General features: G+C 32.7%; 1 protein-coding gene across 2 annotated transcripts in view; it reads right to left on the reverse strand.

Annotated features, from left to right (window-relative positions):
• LOC149412486 (homeobox protein caupolican-like) overlaps positions 1-13,008 on the reverse strand; it is a 158,582-nt gene that overhangs the window by 99,627 nt on the left and 45,947 nt on the right. Inside the window, exon 1 of one of the 2 annotated variants that reach the window (XM_089646046.1) lies at positions 637-1,172. The exons of the other annotated variant lie outside the window; for it this stretch is intronic. Within the exon in view, the coding sequence (XP_089502172.1) occupies positions 637-684 (48 nt within the window). The 5' untranslated portion in view covers positions 685-1,172. Of the gene's footprint in view, positions 1-636; positions 1,173-13,008 lie in introns of those variants that run through there. 2 annotated transcript variants of the gene reach the window in all.

Consider the following 13,008-nt stretch of genomic DNA (forward strand, 5'->3'; position numbering starts at 1 on the left):
ATCAAGAGGTCGGTGATTGAAAATTAATTTAAATAGATTTAATGATTTTAATATTACAACAATTTTATAGGAAAATGTCTCGTATTTTTATCGACGGTATCATTAAAAATAGAAGATTTTCAGTTGCTAAAGATAATTCTAACAACAACAAAAAATTTTCTTTTAATTACATTGTGATACAAATAAATTAGTATTGAAATAAGGATTGTTTTAAATTTTTCCTTAACATAATACTAATAAAAAAGGATTATTAGAATTATTTAAGAGTTCAGAGTAAATACTTTTAACATTTTCCCATCTTAAAATTTTCTTGGTACATTAGTAGTTGTATGTTATTTTGTAAAAATTTGACGCAGTTATTTTCTTTATGTGTAATGTATATTTTAGATCTACATATTTGAATTTCATTTAAAACTTTAAATGAATTATCTGGAATGGAACTTATTTTTTTGATGTTACTTATTTAAAATTAATTACATCTAATGTTCTGAACAATATCGTAAGTTTTCACATAGAAAATAATAAGGGAAACTCTGAATTATTAGGCACAGTTAATACATATGTTGTGAAAAGTTTTTTTTTAATATTCGTGATTTTCCTCAGTTTAAATAATTGCACAATAATAAAAGTACTAACCTGCGATGCGGGGGGGTATGTGTAGCCAAACTGGGCGTAAGCTGCCATCTTCTAATAAAACCAATTCACTAATTTATTAACTAATAAACAAAACAGCAGTTCCCAACAGTTCAGCGCCCGCGCTAACTTCTTTTCACTTGCTGTCCATTGTCCGGCATTGTTCCGCTGTCACTTTAAGCGCACGCTCGGCGTCAACTGGCCCGATAATATTTCCATTTGGGAGCTGGAATTAAAACCGAGGAAACTCCGGAATCTGTCCGTGAAGGGACGCCTCAACAGCCGTCACCGCGCGCCCAAAAACACCTCCATTCGAATTATTGTTTATCTAACCGATTTTTTAAACATCTATTAACTAAATAAATTATTTAATTTAAGTGGTAATGTTCTAGGCACGGATACACTTGTATTTGGTTTCGGATTTATGAACTTAAAACTTGTTGCTTGGAGGTTAATACGAGGTCATGTGTCACAATATCGTAAGATTGGAGCCGAGAGCGGAGTCACATGCAATGAGCCAGTTGTCAGCCGCTCGCGATCGCTTCTCGCCCAAGACTGGCGAGGGCCTTCCATCGCCCCTTCACCCCGCCCGCGTCCGGACCCCTCCCCGGCGAGGGCGGGGCATGCTCCGCGCAGCCAATAGCGGCGCGAGAGAGCTTTTAAAAAGGCTTCTATAACTGTGAAAACTCCGCTTGCGAGCGTCGCCATTGGGCCGGAGGTGCCCCCTCTCCTCGAGGCCGCGCCCTCGGCCATAGGCCGCGCCCCCAGCCCGGAGGTTTTGACGTTACAACTGAAAAGGTTTACGAGGAGAGCGAACAAATCTCCTGTGGCAAAAAAGTGTCACGACTGGGACAAGGTGTTGTAGTGTCGCGAGCAGGTCCTGCGGGATGGGCAGCGTCCCGCAGGGGACGGACAGCCTACAGCTGCGCCGAGACGAGACTGGCTTAGAAATAAGGAATTTTCTTTTTTTAGCCGGTCGCGCGGAAAATTTTGACTTTTAAAGCGGTCTTGCCTTGTTTATGCTTGGAATGTTTGACCTTGTTGGGATTTTTGAGGTAATTTGAGTGAAGACATTATTTATAACGTTGATATCAATGAGAGTGCATTACGTTTTTGCTATTCATAGATTTATGTATAGTATTTTTTACTTAACTAATTTTTAATAACATGGTTATAATTTATTGAATTATGATATGTTAGTAAAAATGTAAATAACAAAACAGTTTAACCACATTTTTATCGTTCACCTACTCGTATTTTTATATTTTGCAAGGATCTCAATTCAATTATAAGTCGGATCGAAAATAAACATATTAAAGCGATATTGAAATATATTATAACTTAAATACATTACAAGTAAACATTTAAGTTTTTGTTTAAAAACATGTAATAAATTGTACAGCGCCCTTGAGGTGATTTTTCACAAAAACGGCGCTCTACAAATTATCCAATTATTATTATTATTATTATTATACATTGATAAGGATGGCAAATTGCCAATTCAAAATAAGACCATTAATTAGATGCAATTTATATTTTCTGTATTGTCTACATTGATTTCTGAGACAACTTTGAAAACTAATACTATCAAATATCTTACACGTCACATTTTCCTGTACTTACTCACTTAGTAAGAGTGCTATATGGGTACCAACATTCTACCATAAATAAATATTCAATGAACTCGATAAATTCTAATAATATTAATGTGAACTAGAAACCCTATCACGCATATCTAATTTAAAATGCAATCATGGAAAAAAATCACGAAAAAAAATACCTAATGAATTTTAATGAAGGTAGATACCTACTTAGGTATAGGTATAAATAATATATACAATAATTAATATATGTGTATATATATATATTGTAAAAAAAATCATGCTGACATTTTTCAGACTTATCCTTAAGGCGATGCCATACGTAGAAATGCAAAATCATGTGTTTTTGGTTTGAAAATTTGGTCGCCTAGAAATTTTTCAGATGCTTTAATTAAATACTGCGAGTAGAATACATCTTGGCCTTTGAAATAATCGAGTATTTTTTAGATAGGTAAGTCTTTTTATAAGCCCAGAAAAAATAATGTATAAGGCCTATGAAAGCTGCCTTAAAGTTCAAAATCTCCTACTTACCAACCCATTTTCGGTTATGATTTTATTGTACCTATAATGTGGCAAATTAAGTTATTCATAAAATGATCGAAAAAATATTCAATAATTATGCCTGAACATCCACAAAATAAAATAAAAGGCACTTTTTGGCCATGTTTTTTTCTTGCATAAATCAAAACAGGCGGTTGGTGTAAAGCGGGAATTTAAACCTTATCGCCATCTACGTAAGGGTTGTTATTGATAGCGGCTCAATTTAAAATATTACACGACGTAGTGCATCGCCTTAATAGATTCCACAATAGATTGCTAAACGTTGAAATTTGGGTTTCACGGTTTTTGCTAAAAACATTCCTTTATCTAACCGACGGTTTTGGATAACGTGAGGGGAATTAATCCGCCGGTGGTTATCATACCGTATCACAAATTTTAACTATCGTCACAAAAACTAGAAATTAGAACCAAAATATTCCATGAAAAGTAAGAACCTAGAACATATATTACTAATGTGTTTTTTTTGTTCATCAAAGTTATTTGGCCGACGCGACTCGGAAACAATGTAATAGATAAGGTGAATTGTTATCTATGGAAAATACTAATCTATTTTGAATAATGATAATTTTGATTGCAAAGCCCTAGAATTAAATAAATAAACTCTCCATAGTAATAAGAATGCAAGCTTAATGGGTAAGATTAAAAAAGAGACGCTTAAATGGTTTGGGCGTGTAGAACAAATGAACGAAGAAAAGAGTGTACGGAGAGTATATGATGCGAATATGAATAGTAGCAGAAGTCGGTGACGCTAAAGGAAGACACGGCAGGATCAAGTGAATCAGTCAAAAGTCAGAATAATAAAATAATATGTAAGAAACGATTTGTGAATGTGAATGAGGCAAGAACTTTGTGATAGTTAGTTAGTAACTCTCCGTATCGCCCTGGTACGCGGACAAAAATGAATATTGCTAATTTATTAAGAATCTCTTCAAATAATATAACATAATACAAAGGCAAATGCATGTGCTCACGTTTTCGATATAATAGGAATTTACTAAAAGTTTATCAGGAAAAGGCACGCAATCACGTATTTAACCGGATTACCAATAATTTGAGGAGTTTCTTAATAAATAAGCAAAACTATTTTTTAAAACAATCAGAATAGTAATTCTGCTTGAAATAGCTTTAGCCATGTTTAGTTACCAGGTGTGAATACATATACAGAAGTTTCTTCTAATTTATTTCCATTATTCTGCTGAATCCTTAGTTCTATACTAAAATGCTACAACTGACTCAAAAGGGTGAGAAACATAAGATAACCATGATTTTTTTTCGACAACATTTATAAAGTGATTTTACTACTTTACTTATTAAAGTTAACTCAGAAAAATTGTTTTAAAAAAAATCATGTTCATGTTATTCCACAGTAATTTGACCTTTTAACCCATTTCCCAATGCAGTTATTATTAGTAAATTACAAAAATTTTATCCTAAATGATGATAATCTTATGATAGTGATCTTATCCTAAATGATTACAAAAATCGTATCCTAAATTATGATAATCATATGATGATGATCTTATTCTAAATGATTACAAAAATGTTTCCTAAATTATGATGATGATCTTATTCTAAATGATTACAAAAATCTTATCCTAAATGATGATAATCTTACGATGATGATCTTACCCTAAATGATTACAAAAATCTTATCCTAAATTATTATATAGATAATCCATTATTCAGTTGATTTGAAAGCTTAACATTATGCATTTTTATACAGCTATCTAGAAGTCTTGTAGATATACGAAGAAAACATACTGATATGAAATAATTAATCGTTTTCTTGTTAAAAACGGGACTGTAGGCCTTTAACGAATGAATTGACAGAGTTCCTAACGATTTATCAGTAAAAAACGAATGTTTTATGAGGTCAGCGGAACATGTGTTCATACAAATATTAATATGTCATATGTCTGTCATGATATTGATTAGGAAAAGACAATATGTTTTCGATATATTCTGAATGACTAATATTTTATTCGGAGATTATTTTTCTCCTAGAATTGCACTTTGGTAAGAGAGGCTAAAATAATGATAAAGTAATAACGATTTATAATTTGCTTAAATAATTATTTTAAATTAAAAAAATAATAATAATTTACTACGCAAATTTATGACATGGATAATGAAAACCTTATTATAATTAGCTTTCTACAATAAAGGCTAATAATTATGATTTATTTAGTCATAAAATACTGAATTTATGAAACAGGGACCTATTATGCAGAAAATACTGCAATATTTAATTTTAATTGGGTGTGGAACGATGCAAACTAAGATTCATTTAATTTATGATTAAATTGAATTCAGTTAGCTGCATTTTAAAAGATGTAATTGAAATTAATACCGAATAATAAATCACACAAGTAATTGGTGCAATATTAATAAAATACATCGGAATTATTATATCTAATTGCAGTTGTCATTGGCTTTATAAATAATGCATTCAAATATAAATGTGATTCACCTTGCTTGTACCTAAATGCCCTGTGGCAGTTTTCAATAATGTTGCCCTATATATTTATATGGCAGATTTCCTGCCAGAAACAATAAAAGCAATAAACAATAAATAATTTCAAAAGTAGAAAAAAATCTAGTACCCGTTATAATCTAACGATATTCATGATTTAATAAACATCCCATAAAGATATGGTAATAGTGGAAAAGGTTTTATGACAAAAAGGTACACATTTTGTATTCATTTGAGTACCTACCGTTGTCTAACGGGTAGTTACATATTATAAAAAGCAATATATTTATGTCATTTTTCGAGTAATATTTACCACCTTTCAGCCAACGTTTGGGATAAGATTAAAGTGTCATTGCAGATGTGTGACACACAAATACGTAGGTAGCGCAACAAGTCAAAGTACCCCAAAAATAAATCACTATATTATATTGGCCGTGGAAATCTCAAATCACATGCAGAAATATATTAGTTTAGCTAATAAGCATGGGCAGTGTTCACGCAATATACCTATGTGGTATTGCATTCGCAAAAACTTGGTGGATAGGATATCTCAAATCCTGCAATTGTCCTACCTAATCCCAAAAATGTCACAACGACCGGTTTTTGTTGCAAGATGTCAATAAAGTGACATTATGCTTATTTGGAGGTCAGTATAAAATAGTATCACAGGCAAGAAGGATTGACCTATAACATAACCACAACCGTGGAATAAATTATTATCTTAATATTCATATTTCGAATGAATCCGGAATCTGTCAGATTGTCCCAACTGCGACGGGTGAGTTCCTTTTTATCCTATAATCCAACCTGGCCTTTTCTTATGTTCCAAAAGCCTAAGTTTAAATATTGGGGAATACTGTTTATCAAGCTAGCGGATGCATTAAATATAAATGTTCCCATATAACATTGCAATTAGCATAGTTCTGGGACTGGTCCTTCGTGTGTGTTGCATAGGGCTTATTTCAGCAAAGCTCGAAGACTTGCACTTTCAAAAGCGCAATATTGATAGTTCACCTATTAGTTATATGAGATGACTAGTGCTGAAGTGTAAACGGTCAGAATGGAATTTTCTGAAATTTAACACTTGTTTGAACACTTTAGCCAATAGCGATTTTGCTATAAAATAGACGAATTGAAACTTCATCTTTGGCAGGATAACCTAACCTAACCATTTTGTAATTGAAAATAAATTAATCCATAATAATTTATCACAAAAAAGTACACAGGAGAAAACTTGCTGATAAAAAATATTATTAATTTATTAAAAAACTGGTCAAATTATTCGTTTTCCTGTTAAAAACGGGACTGCTGGCCTTTTGCGAATCAATTGACAGATTTTATAACAAACATCAATAAAGCACAAATATGTTATGTGGAAGTCGGAACACGTGTTTTTAAAATTTTTAAAGTTTTCGCATTATATTTATATTTATTAGGACAAGGCCATCTGCGTAAACACACTGCGTATTCAGATATATTATGAATGACTAATATTTTATTGGGAAATGAGTGCGCAGTCACTTTTTTAATAATATTTTACAAATCATTCAGATAAGGGTGCATTCAAGGGAAATCTACATAAAAAAGTACTAATATTTACTTATAACTAAGACGTTTCGACTAGACTAGACGTTTTAACTGATATTACACAAAACTAAGAGATCAATTATTACTATTCTGTTTAATATGTTAACGACACCACAATCAAGGGAAACGTAGCAAATTTTCATTAATACCATAGCTTTTCTAAACACAGATTTTCAAATTAATCCTGGAGTTTAATGAAGGATCCACCATAAAACTTACAATTTATTATAGAATCCACTAAAAACAAAGTTAACCCGACACGCTGTTCCATTCTGGAGGGTTCTTTATCATTGGACAACTTCCTAAATCGGTAAACATTTAGAGTCCGTGACGAAATTACAGGTAATAGAAAATTGAGAGGTGTTTCAGAATCAAGTGTGTTTTTCTAAGATTTACGATAAACGATGAGTAATAACTAACTAAAAAAAGATCAAAAAATAAATAAATTTGCCGAAAAAGATAATATTACAATATCGTTGATAAGACAATCTAATATGATGATAATCTAGTAATATAATGGATTAGGTGATAGGGAAGAACAAAGTACAGAAACAAGATCAAATGATCGTAGTTCACTGGTTTGTCTAATTATAAATGTTGTATTCAGTATTTGTTTTTATGATTGTCATATTGTTATACGGGTACATTAGTATTTATCTCTTTTATTGACACAAAGTAATTGGATCCTAGAATAACACTTTTATTAAGTTAACTATATCAACAAGATATTATAAACGACACACGTGGAAGATACATCTGTTTTAATACTAGGTACAAAAATGCGATTTTGTCACGTATTACATCAAATGGTTATATTTATCAAAAATATGTGTAATACTTTTCAATACATATTTTTTGGATTACTCTTTTCATCTTTGATGGGTTTTTTTAAAATATTACTTCTCGGTGTGATTATATTATTGCTGACAATTAGTTAACCGTAATAATCAAACTTACCACAACTTAATATTGTTTTTTATTACTTTTAATTATGTTTTTCCTGTTGTTAATCTAATGTGATATGTATATACTTTAACGACACCCGTACATATCGTGTAAAGAATAATAAAAGTGTTGTTAGACACGGATTGCAATGATTCTTTTAGATGAACGATGCAGTAGGTACCTGAGGAGAAGTCAACATTTTAAAAAATATGAGAATCTTAACGTTCTCCTATTTATTGTCACCTACAAAATGTGTGTATTTTTACAGCTGTTTTCAAAATGTAATTTTTCCTTCACGTGAGTCTGAAGATGAACCGCCTTCCGGAATCGGCGATTTGTTGCTCGAAGCAGCCCCGACCCACGGCCGAGGTACAGGCAAGGTACCGGCAAGGTACCGTCGAGGTACCGGTGAGGTACCGGCAAGGTACCAGGCTAGCAGCCGGACACGTCGGTACATGGCACTCAGGTGGATGGACATGGAAACACACTTATATTTCACGGGGCTCATGTCGGCCTAGGAGGGAGAACCGTTCGTCCCGAAACTGTACCGAGTCAAGCGTGAAACTAAACTTATAGGCTGATATACTTCTGCCACTTTTGCGATCCTGGTACCTGGTACAGGGGGGGAGTTTTCCACTCCTCAGCAGTTTGCAACCGAGATGGTGTCCGATTCGAGGAACATGAAAACCACGACCAATACTGGACAAAGCAATAAACTTGCAAAATGTTACGTTGTAAAACGCTCGCAACTAATTCGCTTTAGAGCTGCAAGCTCTAAACTCCAGACTATTGGTTTTATGTACTTCTGTAGGTAGTCTAGAATAGTTGATTTAATACAAATTCACTTTGTTACATTATTATTTCACATTTATCTAATTAAATTTATCTGGAAAAGAGACCAAAAGCCACTACCAAAGAGACCGCATATTTTCCTAACTATTAATAGGTTATGAGCACTGTTAAAAATGAGATATTCAGCCAATTTCCCGATAAATATTACTCATTCAGAATATATCGAGAACACTTTAAGCATTTGTCCAAATATCTAAGGTCTAAACAAGATGAATATTACTTAATTTTATCTTTTTTCGAACAATTTAGAAATAGAGCCATTTGAAATTATTTGTACCCATTAATTTCACATCTTTCACGGAGACAACTTACTGATATAAAATATTGCTAATATTTATCAAAAATCTGGTTCAATTTTTCGTATTAATGTTAAAAACTTTTTAACCGGGCGGGTTAAACGAATAAATTGACAGATTTCCTAACAAACTATCAGTAATAAAATACGAGGATGTCGGAACGCGTGTTCATAAAAATTGTCAATATATTTACCAGGAAAAGCGCAGCGGCACATCGCGTTTTTGCCAGGATCAAAAAAAAAACAGCTATACTATTTTTTATATGTGTATAATCTGACTGCAACATGGAGGTATCTAATAAGAAATTCCTTCGAAAATGTTGATTTTATGTTTCATGCCTACAAACTTTATCTAATACTAAATTATGCATGAAATGGAGACATATAAGAAACGGTGAAAGGAAGAATCATTAAATTGTCACGTTTATTGATACGTAAAGCTTTATTGACATTAAAATTTTGTTTTCCACGTTCTGTGTAAAATAGTCGTAAGGTTACAACATTTATTTCTGTCAAATTGCTCTTCGCATTCACAGATTCTAGCATCGCATCGCCTGGGGAAGTCTTCATCGCCTTGGCAAGACGAATAGACGTAATTTTTTATTCTTTCAAACCGGCGACCACCCAATACCCGACACATTAATTAAACACCGAGTTATCAAATTTATACAATTAACCGCTATTTTGTATGTATCCAGTCGAAATCGCTCAAATGCGTTGAAATGGCGTCGAGACTAAAGCTCATTATTCATAATTTTATTCATTTTGCTTAGCACACTGTTCAAAGAAGATTTAAAATCAAATTAAAGTTTTATTTAACAAGACTTCCGTAGCTCAATGGTTGATGGAATTGATTTTGTCTCGGATGATTGGGAGTTATGTTCCGCAAATCAAAATACTATTTAAAATTAATCGAATTAAATATTCGAGTTTAGTTAGACGATGCGATATATATAATAAAATATAATTAGTTAGTTATTTCTCAATTTTTCCTCCTCGCATTCGCCTTGTTACTGTTCGACTCTTTTCCAGAACTCTTCCACCATTCAAACCAATCTCCTAACACTCCTGGCACTAATAAGAACAAACTTCGAAATTTTTGAGGCCCTTATTTTGGTGAACCAACACTGTCTACATCATCAAACAGATTAGTTTCGGTTTTATGTGCGTGAAATGTGAAATAAACTCAAATTTGTTTTGAATTTAAGTGTCATTTTCATAATTGGAACTGCTCAGGTGAAAAATAATTTAGACAAGCGATTAAGTAGTTACCTACCTGAAATATAAAAATTTGACAGAAAATTAATTTTATTTGACCTTTAAAAAAATTAAAATATATATGTGAATATGTTACATACTTAACTACACCTTTGTTCTAAGGTGGGAAGATATTTCTTATATCATAAGTTGGATGGTCATGTACCACATGCGTCGGTCCAATAATAATTTAATGTCTTCATATGAATCGGTTACTTTGTGATGTGACATTATAATTTAAAATTAAACAATGACTTTGTAAACATCACTTATAGGTAAATACTTAATGTCGACCGGGTTTCGCTACAACCGTAGCTTCATCAGGACAGTATAATACTAAACATCTAAAATATAAATTAACATGTGTTGATATCACGGTAAGTAGACAGTCTGAGCTACAGTGGAAGAGGTAGGGATAGGTGGGAGATTGAGAGGCGAGTGCTCTTTGTCAATAGGGAACAATCTGAGTATAGGGCTTTTATTTAGGTTTATTTGGTGGTTGATGACTTTGCTATTGACGTTTTTGGCTTTCCTTAACTCTAGCGCCTCTAAGTTATCCAACCTAATATTTTAGATGTTTAGTATTATACTGCCCTGATGAAGCTACGGTTGTAGCGAAACCCGGTCGGCATTAAGTATTTACTTATAAGTGATGTTTACAAAGTTATTGTTTAATTTTAAAAAATAATTAAATGGTTAATTGGCGTGGGTAGAAGAGTCTAAAAATTTTTTAAATAATATCACTTCCAATTATTATTCATAAAAAGTAATAACACACCTAAAATTGGAGACAAATAATATATTATTAATAAAAAATAATTCATTAACAGATGGAGTATTTGGTTCGTAGAAAAGGCAATCTGCTTAGTTTTGAACTAATATCGACATGACTAAAAATATTACCTCGCACCTGCAACTGCCTTATAATAATGATGGATTGCGAAAATATTTGGTATTTTATGAACACGTGTTTCGGCATTGTGATAATATTTTCGTATTTTACTAAACAGAAAACCTATTAAGTAGTTCGTTAAGGGCCTGCAATCCCGTGTTTAACCAGATTACGAATAATTTGAAGAGATTCTTATAAATTAGCAATACTATCTCATTTTCTCCGTGAATTAACCGTGTTTTTAACAATTTAACATCGTCCAAGTAAATTAATACTGTTATTTTGTTGAAGATTGGAGCATTTCGTTGACGATATTTTCCCTAACTTCTAATTATTTCAAACAGAAAGGCGACTGTATCTATTTTCCCGTCGACACCGCATTCATTTATAAAACATGTGCTCGGACCACCTGCGTGGCTGCAGGAACATTTCCCTACAGATCCGGTTCGCCATTGCAAGTTCGCACTCAGAACGCATAAAGTTTTAAGTCGGGGTTTAGTGCAGCACTATTTATACTTCTATTTTCCTCGTCTAAATATCCCAAGGGGTTGCATAGATAAACAAGACGATTGCGCATTCGTTTAAAATACTCCGACTATAAACGATCGACGATACGCTTACATAATAATTTAAGTTGGCAATTTGTTTTTGACTGAGCAGAAATCTGATTGTAAGAAACGCTAAAAGTATCAATAATTGAGCTCTGAGCGTCATGAAAATACCGCAGCTTTTCTTGACAGGGATTTCAAGGTCAACGCAACAGATTTAAATCAGTTATTTTTACTAGTTACAACTAAAAGGTCAAAATAATAAAACTGCCCTTTTTAAATCATATTATTCCATTAGGTATATTAACAACCAAGATTTGTGTCGAATATTTTCCATCTAGACTTAGACTAATTTGAGAGGGAACTAATAATTTACAATAGATTATTGCCATTTTCCTTAAACGACATTTCTTAAATTTATTATTATTATTATTATTTTATTTTTTTTATAGTGAATACCTCACAAGAGTCCCAACTGCTCCCGTCTGGAGCCAGTGAGACTATGGCATCCCCAATTGGGGGATGTTGTGAGGCTGAAGGTAAGTGGGGAAGGGAAAGAGGAAGGTGGGGAAGTACCTGGCTATTCAGATCTAGTCACTAAACACGGCTAAAGCCATTTGGAGCAACGTTTCAATTCTGAATGGTGGTCTTACACCAGGGCGATACTGGTAGTATCTTCCACTCTGGAACGTGCCGCAAATATACTATATATTATTTTAATTAATTAATTGTGAAATAACACAAATTAATCAAATAAAATTTATTTGCGCACGCCGGGTTCGAACCCGCGACCTTCGGAATGGCAGTCCAATGCGTTACCACTGGACTATGCCGGCCGTCAAAATTATATTATACTAAACATCGACCAATTTTTAATCTTCTATTTTATTTCAAATAGTTCATGTATTTAAAGTACACATGTGACAATATAAACATGAAATAATAATAAAATAAAAAATATATTTTTTAATTTATTTTATAGTTACAAACTATGAAGAGTGGGTACTTATTATTAACTAACAAACTAACCACCATACCGTTTATCGTAAACAACTCTATCTGGGCATACACTCCTTGCCTCATTTGATTCAATATCTACAAATAATATTTAGTAATTAAACACTTTACGGGATAACAGAACAGAATTTTGAAGGTAAAGCTTGCCTATTTTGAACTTATTATTATTCCAACCAGACATTAACGTTGTTTGTGATTTAAAAGAAATCATGAAATGTCTGGTACCTTCGGGTTGTAGGGAGGCCGGTGTAATAAATAATTAAAAACGTTACTTAGTTTCCTTGAAATGTGGGACATCATAGGCGCATACTTTCCAGTAAACAGTTATATTTATTGCAATAATTACA

This window comes from Hesperophylax consimilis, chromosome 23, assembly GCF_061612785.1.
Source record: "Hesperophylax consimilis isolate HC1 chromosome 23, BYU_Hcon_1.0, whole genome shotgun sequence".
In the NCBI taxonomy this organism is placed as follows: Eukaryota; Metazoa; Arthropoda; class Insecta; order Trichoptera; family Limnephilidae; genus Hesperophylax; species Hesperophylax consimilis.